Source organism: Peromyscus leucopus, chromosome 4 (assembly GCF_004664715.2).
Source record: "Peromyscus leucopus breed LL Stock chromosome 4, UCI_PerLeu_2.1, whole genome shotgun sequence".
Lineage (NCBI taxonomy): Eukaryota > Metazoa > Chordata > Mammalia > Rodentia > Cricetidae > Peromyscus > Peromyscus leucopus.
This window is the reverse complement of record NC_051066.1, coordinates 65,942,863-65,964,992: the sequence shown is the minus strand read 5'-3', so window position 1 is coordinate 65,964,992 and position 22,130 is coordinate 65,942,863. Positions and strand designations below refer to the sequence as shown.

Sequence of the window (22,130 nt, the reverse complement as noted above, 5' to 3'; positions counted from 1 at the left end):
CTGCAAGGTCAGGTAGCTCAGAGGCTAACAGGATCATCAGAAGAGTTTCTAGGGCCTCCTTGCTCCCAGGTCTTCTGTGAAACCACAGTGTAGCCCACCAGCCACAAGATAACCCCTGTCCGTATCTTTTTGCTTGTGAGGGAACATGTGGAAAAAGTGATTCTCCATTGTCTCCCTATTCAGCAACTTGATTTTTCAGGGGACTGGATATTCCTGGTGATTCAAAAGCCTTGCACCAAATTATTGCTCTTATTTTATAGCACATGCCATGCTGAATTTAATCATAATCCTTGTTGTGCCCTTGAATTTCAATGTAAGTTTTGGCAGCTGAATAAGGTTTCTTTAAAAGCATTAGCCTTTTGAGTCAGTTTCTTTTCGGTTCTATGAATGTCTGATTTCTCTTTCTCGTCTGAGGCCATTCCTTTTATTTTTGCCACAGAGATATTCTTCCTGAAATATTAGATGGCATGACTCCTGCTTGAGTAGACAGAAAATGTTTTCACAGTTTTGAGGTATATTTAGGTGCTTTACATTTTTTTCCTGCTTTAAAAAAGTATGAGAAAGACTGTTTTGGTGTCTGATAAATTTGGTTTGTCATTTTGTTTATATGGGTGCTGAGCTAACTTAATGGAAATGGCACCTGAGTTTGAGGAAGTATTGCCTTAGTTGCTGACAAAGATGACAATAAATATGGCCTGGCGTTAGTTATCAGGGACCTTCATATGACTTGCTCCAGAAGAAGACAAACAGTCAGCTGTGGCAGCTTCAGATATACTCAACAGAGAGAACCCTGTCTCTACAGCACTCAGACAGAAGTTGGCCCTGAAGCAGATTAGGAAGTTCATCCTGGAACATTTCACATGAGGAGAGAGAAAGGGCCCAGCTGGGTGTACCCAATCTCTCCTTCCAAATTCAGCCCGCTCATCTAATGGCAGGGTGTGGATAACTATGCTATCATTATGTTTCTACAGCTCCCTCATCTTGGAAGGAGGTATCAGGGGTAGGGAGGAAATGTTCTCCTATGCACCTTTACCAATGTTTTAACAACTCTTTCTCCTTAACAAAAACTCAGCTCTGAAGTGTTGCTGGTTTCTAATGTGCAAATACTGGCCCCACAGCCTGACTACATTTCAATCAACCAGCATGACATCACTGAAGGTGCACTTGGGATAAGATGCATCCAAAGCCAGTGTGTCTTGGTGTCACGGCCTCGCACCCCCAAAGCGTGTAAACATGACTCCCATCTGCTTATGTTATTGGAGGAGGAAAGAGTGTGTGTGGCTGAGGAAATAAGACAGCACAGGGAAATATGAGGAGAATGATCTGTGAGAAGCTAGGTTCCTGAGGTGCAGAGAAGAGAGATGAGGAACAGATCAGAGATGTTCCAAGGGGATTTCACAGTGGGAGAGAGCTATTGAAATGCTGTGCAACTGATACGAACGGTGTTTTCACTTGAGTACCCCACTATGTTTCAGTGTCTTGTGTGGATTAGAGAGAACCCTGGACAGTCAGAAACACTTGTCTGAGTCTTAAGTTTTACCATATTCTGTGTGATCTTTGGCAAATAAAGACTTCTTTCACTTTTAATTTTCTACTAGGTTTTCATTTTTTAATAATGAAAGTAAGGTAATTAAAGTGTTACAAAATTATCACTCAGTATTCAGTGAGCACACCTCAACACATTGTAAGTTGGTTTGCACTCTTTGAAGTGATATAAACAAAGTGAATAATGCCACAGTTGTTGCTTGTTTTATTGCAGGTTCCTCAACAGCTGGTGTCTGGCACACCTGAACTGACATCATGGTCAGTGTAAATAACGTAACTGAACTGATCATCACTGGCCTTTTCCAGGATCCAGAGGTGCAGAAGGTGTGCTTTGTACTGTTTCTTCCCGTGTACCTGGCCACAGTGCTGGGCAATGGTCTCATTGTTGTGACAGTCAGCATCAGTAAGAGTCTGCGTTCCCCCATGTACTTCTTCCTCAGCTACTTGTCCCTGGTGGAGATCTGCTACTCCTCTACTGTTGTCCCTAAATTCATCACTGACTTACTTGCTAAGATTAAGACCATCTCCCTGAAGGGCTGTCTGGCTCAGATATTCTTCTTCCACTTCTTTGGGGTCACTGAGATCCTCTTGCTTACAGTGATGGCCTATGACCGCTATGTGGCCATCTGCAAACCTCTTTACTACACAACCATCATGAGTAAGACTGTGTGTCACCATCTGGTGGCTGGTTCCTGGGTGGGGGGCTTTTTTCACTCCATGATTCAGATTTTCATCACTATCCCCTTGCCCTTCTGTGGTCCCAATGTGATTGACCACTACTTCTGTGACCTCCATCCCTTATTCAAGCTGGCCTGCACAGACACCTTTGTGGTTGGGGTTATTATGTTTGTAAACAGTGGATTATTCTCTGTATTTTCCTTCCTTTTCTTGGTGTCCTCTTATGTCGTCATCCTGTTCAACTTGAGAAATCATTCTGCTGAGGGGAGGCGCAAGGCCCTGTCTACCTGCGCCTCTCACATCATGGTGGTTGTCTTGTTCTTTGGACCTGCCATCTTCCTCTACTTGAGACCTGCCTCCACCTACACTGAAGACAAACTTGTAGCTGTGTTCTACACGGTCATCACTCCCATGCTAAACCCCATCATCTATACACTCAGGAATGCAGAGGTGAAAAATGCTGTGAAGAAGTTATGGGGCAAGAAGGTGAACTCAAGTCTGGAGTAAAATTAGAAACATGAAATAATAAGCAGCATGACTAATATGACAAGGATGTGAATTTGACCCTAACAATCAGGGAAAGCACAGATCAAAATCTACATGCTCATTGTTTTTGTTTTATTTGACTTCCATCATGTCATAGGTATCAGTATTTTGGAGTATGTTCAAATTGGGCTATTTTACCTCTCTTCTCCACTAATCTGTAGTGTGTATGACTGAGGAATAAAACTTCTGTAATGTGTGGATATAAAACATAGCTCTCATATAAAAAGGAACTAAATAGTTTATTCTTGAGCCAATATGAGTTAAGTGGCCTGAGAACATAGACTCAGGCTATAACAAACACCATGTTTCACTGTGGTGACAGGTTCATAGAACAAAAAGTCATAAATCAAGTCACTTTTCAAATACATTGGTGTGAACATCAGGTTGATAGGTTATGGAACTCTGTGTGTGTGTGTGTGTGTGTGTGTGTGTGTGTGTGTGTGCAATCTCTGCTATTGGCTTCAGATAGTGTATGCTGACATCTTTAGTTTTTGAGTTGTGAAGCTGGTGGTCCATTATGTCAATAAATACCCCAAAGATTCATATTATAGCCACAAGAACATTAGATTAGGCACAGAAGTGGACAATGGATGGCTATTAATGATTCTAAAGCTAGCTCATGATAATTTGGCATGGATCAACAACATCCCAACATCTCATAATTGTAAAATTCTAATTGGTCAGTTAGTTTTTTAGAATCTTAAACCCAGGTGTGGCTTTTTCTTGGGAACCTCAATTCAAAAATGGAACCCCATCCTGCCCCATATCAGCTCTGTGACCTCAGCTTTATTCATTTTTCCCTTTAACGTTTGTATACTGTGGTATGTGAAAGGATCTTGGCATCCCATGGCAAATGTTCATGTTTTGCCTTGTCTCTTGTAATTTTGGAGGGAGTCCTAGGACACCCTTTCCTGATTCTCCACATGTATTCCCTAGGCTGACCATATTGAATCATTAGCCTGTTCCCCCCCCCATCTGTGCTTTTTCCAGGTAACCTTACATGGCAAGTCATACACAGCAGGAACTGAGCTACTCAATGAACAAAGACATCAAGGTGATGCCCAACAGAATTCATTATTTGCAAGGGGATTGGGTCAGATATGAGGATACCAGGAAGCAAGGCAGAATTTTTTTTTTTTAGGAGTTACCTTAATTAAACTATAACTATTAAAGTGGTGCTAATATATTATCTTGCAATGAAAAGATATCAGCTTTATAAACTCCATGAGAATGCCCTTAGTCCCTGTTTGGATTTATCATTGGAGTGGTTGATATGCATTCTATTTGAGTAAATGGCTTTTGCATATTTCAAAGCCTTTTTATATCCATTACTTCCTGGAATCTTCAAAGCAACTCTATGATGTTAGTGAAATAATAAGTAATTGTTCTGAATGTATAGCTTTAGGTATTTAATGCCATTTAGATGAGGTTTTGGTTGCAAGGAAGAGAATCTGAAATAAGAGAGAAGTGAAGAAGTAAGTGATTCAGGGTAGAAACATTGTCATGTCTGTCTATCACCAAGCCCTTCCATTTCCATGTTTACCTCATGTCCTGAGATGAGTGCTGGAGCTTCATTCACAATGGCAGCATTCCATTGACTTTCAATTTATATCCTGTGAAATGTAAAAATCTTAAGCATGCAATCCAATGATTATTGACAAGTACATACACTGTTTCCCTGACATCTAAGTGAAGACATGGCCGATTTTCTTGTGTCCTTTCTGTATATCACCACCTCCTCCTCCAGTTAGCTGCTGGTCTAACTTCTGCCACCAAGGGTTAGTGTAGAGTCTTGCTGTGTTGTTCGCAGAAATGCTAGCATGATGGGCACCCTCTTTGTATTGGGCCTCTTTCACTGATTTTAATGTTTTGAAACTCATTTGTACTGTGGATTACAATAATTTGATATTTTCTTAATTGAATGGTGTGCCACTGTAGGAACACATCATAGTAAATAAAAGTTCTTTCATTCGTGGACATTGGGCATATTTCTTTTTTTTTTAATTAAGATTTTTTTTATTCACTTTACATACCATTCACAGATCCCCCTCTTCCCTCCTCCCACCCCTCCAGCCTCCTCCCCCTATTCCTTCCTACAAGAAGGTAAGGCCTCTCATGGGGAGTCAGCAGAGCCTGGTACATTCAGTAGAGGCAGGTCCAAGCCCCTCCTCACTACCTATGGGCTCCAAAACGCCTCCTCATGCACCAGGGATGGATCCTGATCCTAATGCCAGGGGGCCTCTTAAGCAGATCAAGCTACACAACTGTCTCACTTATGCAGAGGGCCTAGTCCAGTCCCGTGGAGGCTCCACAGGTGTTGGTCTAAATTTCATGAGTCTCCACTAGTTTGGTTTGGTTGTCTCTGTAGGTTTCCCCATCATGATCTTTTTTTTTTTTTTTTTCGAGACAGGGTTTCTCTGTGTAGCTTTGCGCCTTTCCTGGACTCACTTGTAGCCAGGCTGCCTCGAACTCACAGAGATCCGCCTGCTCTGCCTCCCGAGTGCTGGGATTAAAGGCGTGCGCCACCACCGCCCGGCCCCCATCATGATCTTGATGCCCCTTGCTCATAGATTCCCTCTTCTCTCTCTTCGACTGGACTCCTGGAGCTCTGCTTGGTGTTTGGCTGTGGATCTCTCCATCTCTTTCATCAGTTACTGGAGAAAGGCTCTATGACGACAGTTAGGGGTGTATTTCTAATGCTTAAGACAAATAAGGGTTGAGAAACTCTACCTGTTCATGTTAGGATGTATAAACCAGGCATGATGGATGAGGGGACTGCATGGAGAAGACATCAGGTCTAGGAGCCAGATATCTAAATTTGTACCCAGAGATCATGGGTTAGTAGATTCTGTAAATAAAATCTGTGAGACATTAAAGTGATTGCTGCCAATTTTGATCCCCAGCTTCCACATGGTGGGAGGGAAGAACCAACACCTGAAAATTGTTCTCTGACTTCCACTCCTGCAACACGGGAATATCACAGTAACCTTGGTGGGGATGTGTGAAGTTAGGTGCAGGGGTTGTGGGGAAGGGTCATATGAGTGGTTGCAGGTGAGTGGTCTGGTAGGCTGCTAGCTCTTCACAGCTGGTGCAACATATACTTTTTCCTCCAAATGAATATATAGTTACTTTTACAAAAGCTTTGAGAAGTATTTGTAAGTTCCTATTTTGTAAGAAAAACATATGCTTCTTCACCATTTTCATCACTCAACTAGATACCCAGAATTCTCATCTGTCCTCCTCCATGTCTGACTTGGTGAGTACCTCTTACCACACACATCTTTGTTTTTCCACAATCAGCCAGATCTGGCATGAATCCCATAGCAAGTACTCCAGCCTGGTCTGGCCACCCAGGCTGTGAAGAAGCAAAGCTTTAGGCTTCTACCAGGACCTACTCTACCTGCAACCACTCATATGTACCTTCTGTGCTTCCCCACAACCCCACTTGGCACCTAGACTTCACACATCCCTCACCAAGGTCTAGCCTGGTGAATATTCCTGCCATCTTCATGCACACCTTTTCCATACACACCACATATACTTTCCCCACAACTTGCCAGATTTAACTTGGGTCTCATAAGTAATGTACCAGCTTAGTCTGACTTTCCCTGCCTGCTATGGCAAAGGAACTCTAGGCTTGCACCAGGATCCTCATTACATATTACCCGAACCACAGGACTCTCCCATGTCATATTCAACCTTTCCACCAGGACAGATCTACTCTCACACTCTAGGCGGGAACAGGAAACATATTTAGTATACCAGTTCAGTCCCTTCTATCCCCCAGACTTCATTCCACTCAAGCCATTTTTAACTTCTAGACCTAATCCACACCCTAAAATTCTCTTTTTCCCCCAACATGCTCTGCCTAAACAGGCAAAAACAAACCTAAGAATTAACAAAGGAAGCCCACATATCAGAGCTCATTGCAAGAATACCAACTATGTGGAAGATCAAGCCAGTGTCTTCTCTCCAAATCTTCCCACGCCTGTGGAAATGTTTGCCAATGAGAATTAAATAGATGAACTGTAGGACATAGAATTTAAAAGAGCATTCATAGACTTCATGAAAGAATTCAAGGAGTTTAAAGAAGATACCAAGAAACAGCTCAATGAAATTAAGGACAAAAGTCTTAAGGAGCACAAATGCCTGGTGATGCCTAAGAAAACATAAAAATAAAGTCAACAGGAACTGAAGAAAATCCAGAACTTGAGAATGACTTCAACATGGAGATAGACACATTGAGGAGGACCCAAGCTGAAATGAAGATGGAAGTGAAAAACCCAAATGACTCAACTAGAAAATGCAAAGGAAAGCCTTGTGAGTAAAAAGAAGCAACCAGAATATCAAAAACCAGGACTTGAAGGTAAAGCTGATGTTCTAGACAAAATAAGAAAAAAACATGAAAAACAAAGAAAACCACAGGAAAGAATACATAGGAAAAATGGGACACCATGAAAAAAAAACAAACCTTTTACTTATAGGCAAAAATGAGTGAGAAAGATCCCAAGTCAATGGTATAACTCAGGTTTTCAACAAGATCATAGGAGAAAACTTCCCCAAACTAAGGAGAGACATACCCACACAAATACAAGAAGCACACAGACCATCAAATAGACAAGACCAGAAAAGGAAATCACCACAGCGTATCACAGTTAAAACACTGAGTATGCATAACAAAGAAAGTGCATTGAAAGCTAGAAGAGAAAAAAATTCAAACATATAAAGGAAAACTCATCAGAATAACACCTGAATTCTCAAAGGAACATTTGAAAGCCAAAAGAGTCTGGACAAATGCATTCTAACAACTATGATGGCCAGCCAGAACTAATATATCCAGCAAAAACTATCCTTAGTAATTGAAGGAGAGGGAAAAACTTTCAACAACACAAACAGCCTAAAACATTTATATCAAACAAACTAAATCTCAAGAAAATACAGGAAGCAAAAGTAAGTTAGGGCTGAAGAGATTAATGAGCATAGCTGAGAAACTGGAAAAAATATAAAGCTATAATTATTAAAACACAAAATACCACTGAGAACACAAACAGCTCCAAAATCAACAGCAAGATGACTACAACCAACACACTTAAACAATAGCTTTAAATATTACCTTAGTCAGTGTCCACTGCTGTGAAGAGACACAACCAAGGCAACTCTTACAAAAGACAGCCTTTAATTAGAGAGACTGCTTAAAGTTTTAGGGAGTCATCCATGGTCATGGCAGGAAGCAGACAAACCTGACACAGAGACAGAAACTGAGAGATTTACATCCTGAGCTGCAGGCAGCAGACAGAGAGAAGAGAGAGAGAGAGAGAGACAGAGAGACAGAGAGAGAGACAGAGAGAGAGAGAGACAGAGAGAGAGAGAGACAGACAGACACAGACACAGAGAGAGACAGACACACACAGACAGACAGAGAAAGAGAGAGAGACAGAGAGAGAGACACACACACACACACACAGAGACACAGAGAGAGACAGAGAAAGAGAGAGAGACAGACACACACAGAGGAGAGAGAGAAACTGGGCATGGCATTGGCTGAGAGAGAGAGAGAGACAGACAGACACAGAGAAAAAGAGACAGAGACAGAGAGAGAGAGAGAGAGAGAGAGAGAGAGAGAGAGAGAGAGAGAGAGAGAAACTGGGCATGACATTGGCATTTGAGAGATAGAGTTAGAGACAGATAGACACACAGAGAGAAAAAGAGACAGACAGACAGACAGACACACACACACACACAGAGAGAGAGAGAGAGAGAGAGAGAGAGAGAAAGAGAGAGAGAGAGAGAGAGAGAGAGAGAAACTGGGTATGGCTTTGGCTTTTAAAATCTCAAAGTCCATCCCAGTGACACACCTACTCCAACAAGGCTACACCTTCTAATCCTTCTCAAGCAGTTCTACTCCTTGGTGACTAAACATTCAAATATATGAGCCTATGGGGCAGTTCTCATTCAAATATCACAAATATCAAAGACTTCAATTCTCTAATTAAAAGACAAACTGACTGAATGGATCAAGAAACAAAATCCATTATCTGTTGCTTACAAGACCTTTACTTTAAGGATAGGCACTTTAGAGTAAAAGGATAGACAAAAGCACTCTGATCGACTCTCAAAAGTGTGTCATCGCTAGAGGCTGCGGCGGGCCTCTGGTAAGAAGGCAGGAACTTGACAGCTTCCGTAAAGGCCAGGAGCAGTGACTGCAATCTGACAGCGGCGAGCACAACTACGGCGAATGGGAATCCCATTCTGCTTCCAGAAGTGGAAATGCTCATGGATCGGGGAAATCTGCACGGCATACCCCTGCAAGGTCTCGCTCCAAGGAAGATTCAAGGCATTCTAGATCAAAGTCAAGGCCCAGATCTGAATCCAGGTCTAGATCCAGAAGAAGTTCTAGAAGGCATTTTACAAGGTCATGATCTCGACCCCGCTCCCATAGACGATCCCGGAGCAGGTCTTACAGCCGAGATTATTGTAGATGGCACGCCACACCCATTCTCCCATGTCTACTCGAAGGCGTCATGTTGGAAACCGGGCAAATCCTGACCCCAACTGCTGTCTTGGAGTATTTGGATTGAACTTGTACAACAAGGAAAGAGACCTAAGAGAAGTGTTCTCTAAATATGGCCCCATTGCTGATGTGTCTATTGTGTATGACCAACTGTCTAGACGTTCAAGAGGATTTGCCTTTGTATATTTTGAAAATGTAGATGATGCCAAGGAAGCTAAAGAACGTGCCAATGGAATGGAGCTTGATGGACGCCGAATTAGGGTCAATTTCTCTATAATAAAAAGGCCCCATACCCCAACACCAGGAATTTACATGGGGAGATCCACTTATGGCAGCTCACGCTGCCGAGATTATTATGAGAGAGGATATGATCGGGGTTATGATGATCGGGACTATTATGGCAGATCATACAGAGGAGGTGGTGGAGGAGGTGGTGGATGGAGAGCAACTCAAGACAGGGATCAGATTTACAGAAGGCGGTCACCTTCTCCTTACTACAGTCGTGGAGGATACAGATCTCGGTCCAGATCGCGATCATACTCACCTTGTCGCTATTAAAGCATGAAGTTGAAGACTTTCTGAAAGCTACCATAGAGCTGGGATATTGTTTGTTGACAATATTTTCTATTGTCTCCTGTTTAAAAAGTGAACAGTGCCTAGTGAAGTTAGGTGACTTTTACACCTTTTATGATGACTACTTTTGGTGGAGTTGACATGCTGTTTTCATTCTGCATTTGTGTAGTTCGGTGCTTTGTTCAAAGTTAAGTCTTTTCAGAAAAGTATGTTTTGAATGTATTTTTTTACAGTCCAAATTTTGATTTCTGAGAAGTTTCTATTGTACAAAACTTCATTTAAAAGGTTTTTCTACTGAATCCAGGGTATTCTGATTGAAGCCCATGTGTAAAATGCTACCAAATGGCAAAAAGCAACAATAAACAAGTTTGATTTTTACTTTTCTTTCTAAAAAAAAAAAAAAAAGCACTCTGATCAAATGGGACCAGGAAGTAAGCAGATTTTACTACTCCAGAATCTGACAAAATAGACTTCAAACTAAAACCAATCAGAAGAGATAAAGGATACTTCATTCTAATCAAGAGAACATTAATATCCTAAACATCTGTTCACCAAACTCTGGGCTCCCAATTTTATAAAAATTCCACTACTGGATTTAAAGACACAGACTAACATTAATCCGCCAAGAGAAAGTGATTTCACTATCTCAATTTCTCTAATAGAGAGACTCTAGACAGAAAAATAATTAGAAAAATTATCAGAATTAATTGACTTCACAAATCAAATGGACTTAAGAGATATCTACAGGATATTCCACCCAAACAACAAAGAATATACATTCTAGTCAGCCACACACAAAATCTTTTCTAAAATAGACCACACCTGGGACACAAAACAAATCTTTAGTTATTCAAAAAGATTTAAACCACTCTTAGTATTCTATCTGACCACAATAAAACTTAAAATTGACAGAAAAAGCAACCTTTAGTAAATATGCAAAGTCATGGAAATTAAACAACTTATTACTGAATAATGGGGGGGTCAAAGAAGAAATCAAGAAAGAAAGAAAATCTTCCTGGAAGTGAATTATAATAAAAAGACAAAACAACAAAACTCTGGAACACATTGAAAACAGTCCTATGAAGGAAATGTATTAGCTCTCAGTGTCTACATTAAAAAGTTAGAAAGAGCACAAACACAATTTGGAAAAACAAACCAAATCTAAACCCAATTGGCAGGATTAAATCAATGAAATAGAAATAAAGAAAACAATACAAAAAAAATCAGTAAATCTAAGATCTGCTTCTTTGAGAAGATAAACAAAATTAAGAGACTCTTGGCCCAACTACCTCTCCCCTCCGCAAAGAAAGAGGGGACCTAAATTATAGAATAAGAAATTAACAAGGAAGCATTACAAATACAGGCCAATATTTCTGATGAATACAGGTTTAAAAAACTCAATAAAATACTTGCAAACAGAATACAGACTACATAAAAAGATGATACACTATGACCATGAAGGCTTTACCCCTGAAAGTCAGGGGTGGTTCATTGCATATAAATCTATAAATGAAATAAAGCACATAAATGGACTTCAGATATCACATGGTTATCTAAATAGAATGCAGAAAGGGTTTTGACAAAATCCAACACACCCTCATGATAAAAGTCCTAGAGATTGGAGGGCCAGAGGGCATGTGCCTCAACACAATAAAAGCTATGTATGAAAACCCCACAGCCAACATCATCCTAAATGGAGAGAAGGCTTGAAGCACCTGCTGAAGTCAGGAAGGAGACAGGAATGTCCACTATCCCCATTCCTCAATGTTGTGCTTTAAATAATAGCTGGAGCAATAAGGCAAGAGAAGGAAATTATTGGTGAAATTATTAAGGCTACTCCATGTAGTTAAAAGGAAAGTTTATTAGTGTTACAACTTACACATGAAGGGATAGGTAGGTCGCAGGGTCTGGGGAAGGAGTATCACAGTCCAGCGGTGTTCTCTGGAGCTCTGCTCGGTCAACCTCCACCGTCCAGGGTCCAGGAACAGAGAGAGAGAGCTGGCCCATCCGGATCTCAGGTCTCTAGGGTCCTCCCTTGGCCCCGCCTTGTAGGCTTGACAATTGCCGAAGCCTCAATGGGGGTTGGAACTTCCAGATCAAAGCTGGAATGGCTACCCATTACAGGAAATTAAAGGGATACAAATGGGAAAAGAAGAAGTTAAACTATCTCTATTTGAAGATGATATGCTACTATGCATCAGAGATCCCAAAAATTCTATCATAAAACTTCTAGAAATGATGAACAAATCCAGCAGTGTGTCAGGATAAAGAATTCACTCATAAAAATCAATAGCTTTTCTATACACTACCGACTGACATACAGAGAAGGATATCACAACACACTCCCATTCACATAGCAACGAAGAAAATAAGCTATCTAGGAATAAATCTAAGGAAATGAAGGACCTCTATAATGAAAAATTATATCTGTGAAGAAAGAGATAGGGAAAGACAATAGAAAATTAAGACATCCCATGCTAATGGAGTAGTAAAATCAACATTGTGAAAATACCCATACTACTAAAAGCTGTTTACAGAATCAAATGCAATCCCAATCAAAATCTCCACCTTACTCTTCACAGAAACACAATAAACTGTCCTAAAACTCATATGGAACCACAAAAGACTTTGGATAGCCAAAACAATCCTGAGCAAAAAGAACAATGTTGGAGAGATTATTATTTCAGATCTTAAGATTATATCACAAATCTATAGTAATAAAAACAATATAGTACTGGCAGAAAAGTAGACATGCAAATAAATGGAACAAAACAGAAGACTAAAACATGAGTACATGGAAGTCCAGCCACTTAACATTTCACAAAGATGCCCAAATAACAAACCTCTAATACAATAATGCTGTGTATAAATGTACCCATATAGTTTTAATGAACTTTTTCTTTTTTATTGAAAATAGTATTTTTTTTAAATACATAGTATTACATTTTCTTCCTTCCTAACTCCTCCCATTCATTCTCACTTCCCTTCTCCTCCAGATAAACACCCCTTCCATCTCTTGTTAGAAAATGAACAGGCATCCAAGGAATAATAATATAATAAATAAGATAAAACATAGCAATAAATTAAGATAGGAGTAAACAAACTAATAGGAGAAAAAGAGCCAAAGAAAAACTTACCTGGGTTGACATTGTTCCTTCCAAGACTCTAAAGACCACCTGACAATCCCCCCTCCTAATACTAGACATGAGAAGCTCTCTTTTGAGTTGTTGGCTAGGGTTTTCCAAGAGATCTCAAAACACACAGTATGTTGCCACTTCCCTTGGTTACTCCCCAGAGGTAGAAGGTAAGTCCCTATTGTTAAAGACTCCATGCCCTTCAGATACAGGACCCAGAGACCCCTGAGCTGGAACTGATGTGAATGCCCCCTTCCGGAAGACTAGCTTTTATGATACCAAAAGGTACCATGCATGCTTCTAAAGGAGGGAAGCAACCAACACTCCTACTCAGCTAGGATGGCAACGAACCACATCAATGACAAGCATGGCATGATAACCCTAAGGGTGCAGTAGCAGTGTGTATAACTTGTTGGTAGCTAACAGTTCTCTACTTGGACTTAGGACTTTTTTTTTATATTTATATCATGTTACTGTTTCAATTAATGGTATAATTTTCTCATTGATTCACATTTATATTAGCCCTTGGAACAGATTTATAGTTTTTTTTTCATTTTTCTTTATTAAGAAAATTTCTACTCACTCTACATACCACCCACAGATCCCACTTCCTGCCTCCTCCCACTCCCTAGCCCTCCCTCCCAAGCCACCCCACATCCCCACATCTCCTAAATCAAGGTCTCCCATGGGGAGTCAGCAGAGCCTGGCACACTGAGCTTAGGCAGGTCCAAGGCCCTCCCACTGCACCAAGGCTGTGCAAAGAGTCACACCACAGGGGACTTAAGACTTGATCAACAAGAGGGAGCCCATTCCTGGAATGGATACCTAGCTAGCTACTCAGGACTAATGAAATAATGGTTACTAGAGGAGACTCTACAGGCACTAATTTACTAAACTAGCATAACCCCTAACAACAATCTATGAGCATTGGTCATTATAATCACAGATAAATATAGCCTTGACTCATCATCAAGGATACTTCTCTCTCTCTCTCTCTCTCTCTCTCTCTCTCTCTCTCTCTCTCTCTCTCTCTCTTTTTGGTTTTTCGAGACAAGGTTTCTCTGTGTAGCTTTGCGCCTTTCCTGGAGCTCACTTCATAGCCCAGGCTGGCCTTGAACTCACAAAGATCCTCCTGGCTCTGCCTCCCGAGTGCTGGGATTAAAGACGTGTGCCACCAATGCCCAGCTGGATACTTCTCTTTTTAACATACAGAGACCACTAGAGAAAATCACAACCAACCAAAATGCAGAGTCATGGCTCCTAATCCCAATGGGCGTACCTATTAAACACCTCCGCTCCTAAGGCTCAGGGAACATTGCAGAAGAAGAATCTGAAAGATTGTTAGAGCCAGAGGATCATGGAGTTTTCCATGAAATTGTGTCAAGTAGTAATGTCAGAAGCTACACCTATAAGGTGTTGCTACACACTTTTTAATTCCCCAAACTCTGAAGGCAGAGGCAGATGGATCTCTGTGAGTTGAGGCCAGCATGGTCTACATGGTGAGTTCTAGGATAGTCATGACTATGTAGAAAGACCCTGTCTCAAATAAAAACCAAAATCCAAAACCCCAAACCCAACACAATCCAACCAAACCAAAAGAAAACAAAAGACCAGAAGAGATGCATCAGTTTATCTGGAACTATAGTTAAAGATGGTTGTTAGCTGCCATGTGTGTGCCAGGAATCAAACCTGGGCCTGGAAGAGCAGTCAGTGCTCTTTACTATTGATCTATTCCTCCAGCCCTAATTATTCATGTTGGTTTGTTTGCTTGCTTATTTATTTATTTATCCTTGCTTCTGAAGGATAATGTTTGATTCGTGAGTTGAATATGCAAAAAGAAGTTTCAAACTTTTTCCTAAATCTTAATAGGTCTTATGGTTTTCTTATTAATAATTAGTTTAAATTTAATACATTTTGTTTAATCTTTATTCAAGATTGAGTTTTTATGTGTTGCACTGACATAAAGGATATTTTGTTTGAAAAATGATTTTATAGCATCTTTAAGATATTTTACCACAGGAAGCTTCACGTACATACAGGCATGCTCATAGCAGTGTTATGAACTCCCCTGCAATCTACCAAATGACAACTTTAATGATTATCAGTTTGGAGCAAATTAATTTTCCTCTGTGCCATGATATCTTAATGGTAGGTCTGTGGCCTCTTCCCTTTGGGCTATTTGTTATATGGGAGTGTCTTGTGCCTTGTAAGGTGTTTATCTGCATCCTTGACCTCTACTTTATTAATGTCACTGGTATTTTTTCTTTTCAACTAGGTTGGACAATGGGAAAGTGCGTTTAGACAGAACCAAATCTCCTCTGAGGCAAAGCCACCCCTGGCAGAGAGTCTGTGTTTTGCACTATTTTGTTTGTTCAGTTGTGTTTTTCATCACAGACAATGAGGATTTTTTCATCACAGACAATGAGATTTTTCAATTTCTGACATGTATGTTTCCTAATCCCTGGGCCACTCTTATTAGTGTGTCATGTTATGTGACGCCACCAGATTAGATTTATGATGGGTAGGTGAATTCTCACCTGCTAACAGACCATCATGGGTCAGCGTTCTGTGAACACTGGGTAAATTCAACTGGTTTGCATTTCCCTCTGATCTAATGTTGTTTCCTGTAGAGGCGTTTGAGGTCCTGCTTCCCATGAGACATTTTGTCTTATTAGGAAGGGAAGAGAGACTACAGATCTCTGGGGAGCTCCTTCCTCTCGCTGGATCATGCCTTCTCCCTTGGTGTGATCGAGGCAGCATGAACTTAAGGCTGAGCCTTCTGAATGATCAGCTTTCTATCGAACACCTGGGAGGTAAGTCTACTTTTCTTTTACTTAATAATCAGGTAGAGCTAAGTCCTTGTGTCTCTGGATCTAGGTATAGTCTCTGTCTCCAAGTCTAAGTCTGAAAGGGGAGCCAAACTATCCTGCTACACAGGGAGGCAGGGATAGCTCATAGTTGCCTTAGTACTTCTCCATTGACTCAGCAAGAAACAGTGGGAATCCAGAGACTTCTTTGCATATGCATATTCAGAACAGCAAAACCAGAAGAACTGTGGTGTGGCTTTAGTTTTCTGTTCATGGGCTTCTTTCACATGTGATGACTGAGTGTACTTTGAAAGAAAAGGGAGTGGTGCCATGAGATGCATAACACACTAGCAATGAAGTGGTGAGAAAGAAATAGTCCCTGCCTTAAGGAAGCTCACATGATAGCTAGACAGATGACTACATAAATAATTATTATTCAGTTGGTAAGTGCTGTGATCCCAAAATGTCATGAGATAAGAAGGACCGCTGGCTGTGAGGACCTGTGGCTGTGGCACAAAGAGTCTTATGATAAGAACTTAACCTGTACCAGGAGACTGGGAGTGGAATCTATGGTCTCAATATCCAAAGCATGTGCTGTCTGCATGGTATTGTTTGGAACCTTAGCCTCTAAGAAGTTAAAGAACTTCCTAGATATCACACAATTGCCATATGCAAAAACCTGAACGTGTGAGGTCAGGAGTTCAGCTTGTGAGCAGTGCCTTCTTTCATGAATGGATTTTTGGTCTTCACGCCCCCCCCTTGTACTAATGTGTCCCTTTTGGCCTGTAGGGAACTAAATCGTATCACCAGTCTGATCCCTGAAGGAGGGGAAGCTTTGTGATATGAGTGGAAGTCATCTGGCTCCTACTCTCAGGTGTCCTGGAGTCTTGCTGTAGGAGAGGCTCTGTGGATACAATACAGTCCTCAACTACTTTGGACAAAGTCTAGCATGTACCGGGATAGTTTCAAGTCAGTTAGTGTCAGTCTTGGTGATTTCCTGAGAAGGTAGATAGTTGTCTCTAGGGAATGATGTCCCAGAGCATGAGTGCACTATGAAAGGTTGCCAGAATACTGACGCTGAGGGCACAAGTTTAGAGGAAATGAGCATGGCAGCAAAGAAGAAAATTGTGCATGGCCTAAACTATGATGATGTCATCAAGTAAACAACTATACAAAGTGAGAATTTGAAGGAGAAGCAGATTGAAGATCACAGACTATGACTGTGTACAGGCTTGCGGTCTCTCTAAGGGGTGCAATGTGCCAAGGGAGGTACACCATGCACATGTCTTCTGAAGACACTAATGAATATGTGAGAGATTGAATACCCCCCCCACCCCCATAAACCAAGGAAAGAAAATGAGATAGGAGAAAGGCAAAGAAGGAAATACGCATGGGAAAGCACAATAAAGATGTTCAAAAGTACTAGGAAAGCATCTAACTTGGCTATAGCAATACTATCCTGGATGCCCCATGTTGAACAATGAGTGGATTTATTGAGTTTTAATTGGTCATCCCTCTTTGACTCTCCTCTCTGCAAACAAGTCTATGCTCCCCAGCTGACACATCCTTGATGAATCCTCATTGACTGTAGGTAAAGTCTGAAGTCTCTAACACACCTTCTTATATCAAGGGCATTTTTTTCATACAGCTTTATATTTAGTCATTTTCTCCACAATTCCAGTCATATACAATGCATTAACACCTCCTCTATCTGTTTAGTATGCTCATTTTTCGTTATTAACTCCTATTTAAAAATAGTTAGTCCACAGGTTTCCTGCAAAAGGTTTTATTTAATTTATTTACTTATTTCATGAAGTTTTTTTGTGTCATTTCAGGTCATAACACCCAACTTGCTCTCTTATGGCTAACATACACAATGTGACTGAGTTCATTTTTCTGGGACTCTCTCCCAATCAAGAGGTGCAGAGAGTTTGCTTTGTGATATTTCTGCTCTTGTACACAGCCATTGTGCTGGGGAACCTCCTCATGGTGGTCACTGTTGCAGCCAGCAGAAGTCTTGGATCCCCCATGTACTTCTTCCTCAGCTATCTCTCCTTTGTGGAGATCTGCTACTCCTCTACAACAGCCCCCAAACTCATCTTGGATCTCCTAGCTGAGAAGAAATCCATATCTGTATGGGGCTGCATGACACAGCTTTTCTTCATGCATTTCTTTGGTGGCACTGAGATTTTCCTGCTCACAGTGATGGCCTATGACCGCTATGTGGCCATCTGCAAGCCCCTGCATTACACCAGCATCATGAACCGACAGGTGTGTGCTGTCCTTGTGGGAACAGCTTGGGTGGGAGGCTTTGTACACTCCTTTGCCCAGATCCTTCTCGTCTTCCGCTTGCCCTTCTGCGGTCCCAATGTCATTGACCATTATTTCTGTGACTTGCTTCCTGTGCTTAAACTTGCCTGCTCAGACACTTTCCTCATTGGTCTGCTGATTGTTGCCAATGGGGGTACACTGTCTGTGATCAGTTTTGTGGTCCTCTTAGCATCCTATGTGGTCATCTTGTTTCATCTGAGGACTCAAAGTTCTGAGGGACGGTACAAAGCCCTTTCTACCTGTGGATCCCATGTCACTGTGGTTATATTGTTTTTTGGTCCATGTGTCTTCATCTATCTGAGACCTTCTGCTACCCTGCCTGTAGACAAGATGATAGCTGTGTTCTATACAGTGATAACTCCCCTCCTGAACCCTATTATCTACTCCCTGAGAAATGCAGAAGTGAAGAAAGCCATGAAGAGTCTATGGATCAGGACAATGAAAGTAGATGAGAAATAGAGTCTGGATATTGGCTATCAATATCGGAATGATGCTGAGTCCAAACTGATGGGGAACTATGAGTGGGAAGAACAGCATTATTGTAACTGATGAACATCTTCTAAAATACATGCAAATTAATTTCTTTTATGAAAACACTCTTACATAATTAGCTATTTTAGATTGCGTTCATTCTTACCTCTAGCTACAATAGCAATATTTGCAGCAGAATACTAGAGTATACTTATTTTGGTCTAGGTTCACCTCCTATGGTAATTTTACTGTGACATGGGACAGAAACATCTTTGTTTCGCAGGGTTACTTTGAGCAATCTGTCTTATGAATGTACTCTTGATAGAAACAAACACTTCATTTAATAGAAGAGACACTTTTTTCTTTGGCTGAGAAATAAATGAATGGATGAGCTATCTCATTGTATCTTGACAGATGCGTGTTAATTACAAAAGGAAATGTAACTTAACTACCTCTTAGACAATTGCCCAAAGGGAGCATTACTAGCAATGATATACACCAATGGAGCACACCTCCTTATATAATGTGCTGCAGAAGCACCTAACATCATTGCTCTGCTATTCTTTCCGAAACATACAACCTGAGTATAATTTTGTAATAGGTTAAGAGAAAATCAAACTGAAGGATGTTCTGCAACATTACTGGCATTTATTGTTCAAAAGAGTGAAGAAAAAGAAAGATTGAAGAATTCTTTCCCCTTCTTTTTCTTTTTTTGTAAAAGTGAAATAAAACATAATTTATTTGAATGATAGATAGTTGTCACTATAGTGTGTGTGTGTAAGATCACATCTCTAAAACTCCTTGCTCCCATTAAAGATGTAACAGGTACCATATAAATCTTGGAAACATTTCACAGTCTGTTATTCAAATGCTCCTCAACTAGAAGACTCCTAAGTACCTCTGGCAGGATTTCCAAAGAGAGGGTGGTGTCCACACACAGTTGTTTCTTTTGTGCTCTGCAGATAATTAAAATACATGACCACCATTAAAGACACTCTTTGTTCCTTGGCAGACCATAATAAGATCCAGCTGTTAGTAATGGCTGGCTGTGGAAAACCTGTTTAGGACTCTCCAGGAAATAACCTTGGGAGCCTTGGGGTTCCCCTGAACATCCTTCAACAAAATGCCTAAAGATGAAGTTTCTTTTTAAATTGTTTATTCAGGAAGAAGGTTATTGAGTAGCAAAACTCAACTGTGTCCCTGCAGACGCTTAAGTGAACATGTCACCATGATGCTATGTGTAACATTTTATCACCTGGAGAATTGTGTGTAAAACCAACTTTCTGTCAGGAGAAGGAAGTAATAATGTGATAGGTAATCCTGCTTATATTTAGGCTTGAAAAGTTTTTGAGATGTGTGAAGTAGATTGCTAGATTTTTCTTGCTGGACTTCTTGTGGGTATTTATACTATTATTTCCTAAAACATTTTTAAAAAGTTGAAATTTTATGGTGGATCCTTCCAAGGGTCACTATCTAATCCTTTGGAAAATGAAATGACATTTCTCCTCGACAAAGATCCAGTAATCCCATACATTCTCTGTGGTATTAGAAGGTGTGTTGTTTTTGTTTGGCAGTGGGAATGTAGTGAGAGTTCTGTCTTACACACCAGGGCACTCAACAGTGAAATTCAGTTTATATAACAGCTTCCCACGCCAAAACCTTTGTGTATTAGAAAACCTCACAAAGCACTTCATACGGCTCTAAGATGTCCACAGATGTATCAAGAACTGGGAAGTTGCTGATGGAGGGTGACTTTTTCCTATGTAACCCTCCCTTTGTTCTTTGGACAGAAGCATCTCGTGGAAAGCTCACAATCTTTGTTCATTTGTGTTGTCCTTTTGGTGTCCTTTTCCCTTCGAGGCCTGGACCCTCCCCCACGCTTCATGTGCTTCCACTCTTCCCTTTGCTCTCCAGCTTCCTCAGCACTCTCTCCATCTTCTCTGGTTCCCTCATCTTCTCTTTGGGCAGTCAACCGCGTCCCCAGCAGCCCACTCCAACTTCCCCCTTAGGGATCCAAGCCTCAGAATGAATGCATTTTTAGTTTTTCACTTCAGGAAAGAAAAAAAGAATTCCTAATGATGATTCCAGGCTCGAGCCTTATGGGTCTTTCTCATCTATTTTCAATAAAAGGAAAAAACAAAACAAAATGAACAAACAAACAAAAAACAAATGGTATGTTATCACCAAAAAAAAAAAAAGTTATTTTCTCTTTATGTACTGATGACAGCTGAATGTGATATATGTTCCTGGATGAGGCAGTAGGATTGTGTAAAAGTTCTCTAACTTTGAAAATGGCACAGTCCATCTCAGAGAGCATCTTTGGATTTAGGAATTACTCACTGAAGTACTAGGAATAAAAGGACATTATGTGGAAGCTTTCAAAGATTTTAGAATATATACATTTAAAAATTGTCACAATTTATTAGTAATATTAATTTGCATAAATATCTGGATGATATTAATAAAAATTAAAATTGTGGTTTATGTGGTATATATTGATAACAATAAACCACTAGAGAAACATCAAAACATTAAATTTAAAATAAATCCAATAAAATATTTGGAGATATGCTGTGATAATTGGATTCTTTATTTTTAAAAGCTATGATATTAGAGGAAATACATAATATAACACCATGATTTAATGAACTATTTTTATTTATATTAGGCATAGTTGATAAAGTTATTGAATATTTTAATAGTTTAATATACATGCTGTATATATATATATATCTTCTTAATGACAGAAAACATTTAGAATTGAACACAAACTACAATCTTGTGAGTAAGCATGCCTAGATGATTTAGCATAATTAAACTCTTATGATATACACACTTGTATTTGCTTAAAGACCTTCAAAATCAGTATTTAAAATCCATATTAATAGCATTTTAAACAATCTACCTTAAACATCGAGTAATAAATGTTTTTTTGTGGTGTTTCTGCATACCAAACTTGCCCTTTTGCAACACAATTTCTAAGTTCTTTAAAACCATGTGTAGACTAGAAAGTCCTAAAACATGGAAATTGCTAATTAAATGTACAAAATATACACGGTATTTTGGGCATAAATATGGGTGATTAAGTTTGTGTAGGTCATATGTTTAGTTATTGTATAATTGATGGGTTGGAGATAGGGTACTGGATTCTAACTCAGAGCTTTGTACATATTAGGGACAGATTTTACTTATTTTGAATTTCTTTTTTGTTGATGTACCAATGCAGATGGGGAAAATTCCACATGGTCCACACTCCTAGATGAAGAACTACAAGAAGTTAATGTCTGTTAAGAGTTGATTGTCTTCAGGCACAAATTTCCATATAGGTTGTCCAATTCAAAGTGCTCAGGGTTGGACACATGCACATATGAGCAAAGTTAAATGCACTCAGTAGGTTACATGTGTGTGTGTGTGTGTGTGTGTGTGTGTGTGTGTATGCATGTGTATATACATGTAACAATTAAAATGGAGATTGAGAATTTGGGAGAGGTGGAGGTCTTAGAAGGTGAAAAAGAAGGAACAGGGGTGATATAA

General features: G+C 40.1%; 2 protein-coding genes and 1 pseudogene across 2 annotated transcripts; all 3 read left to right on the top strand.

Moving 5' to 3' along the window:
- Positions 1 to 1,800: 1,800 nt before the first annotated feature.
- On the top strand, positions 1,801 to 2,730 carry LOC114684864 (olfactory receptor 4B1-like). Its single transcript, XM_028859412.1, has one exon. The coding sequence runs from the start codon at positions 1,801 to 1,803 to the stop codon at positions 2,728 to 2,730; it is 930 nt and encodes a 309-aa protein (XP_028715245.1).
- A 6,245-nt stretch (positions 2,731 to 8,975) lies between these two features.
- Positions 8,976 to 10,041, top strand: LOC114684855 (annotated as a pseudogene).
- Positions 10,042 to 17,654: 7,613 nt separating this feature from the next.
- Positions 17,655 to 18,584, top strand: LOC114684860 (olfactory receptor 4X2-like). Its single transcript, XM_028859408.1, has one exon. It carries the CDS (start codon positions 17,655 to 17,657, stop codon positions 18,582 to 18,584), a length of 930 nt encoding a protein of 309 aa, XP_028715241.1.
- The last annotated feature ends 3,546 nt before the right edge of the window (positions 18,585 to 22,130 follow it).

What these genes read in the sequence shown, in the direction of transcription:
- LOC114684864 (XM_028859412.1), top strand. Translation starts at nt 1,801, where the DNA reads ATGGTCAGTGTAAATAACGTAACTGAACTGATCATCACTGGCCTTTTC.
- LOC114684860 (XM_028859408.1), top strand. Translation starts at nt 17,655, where the DNA reads ATGGCTAACATACACAATGTGACTGAGTTCATTTTTCTGGGACTCTCT.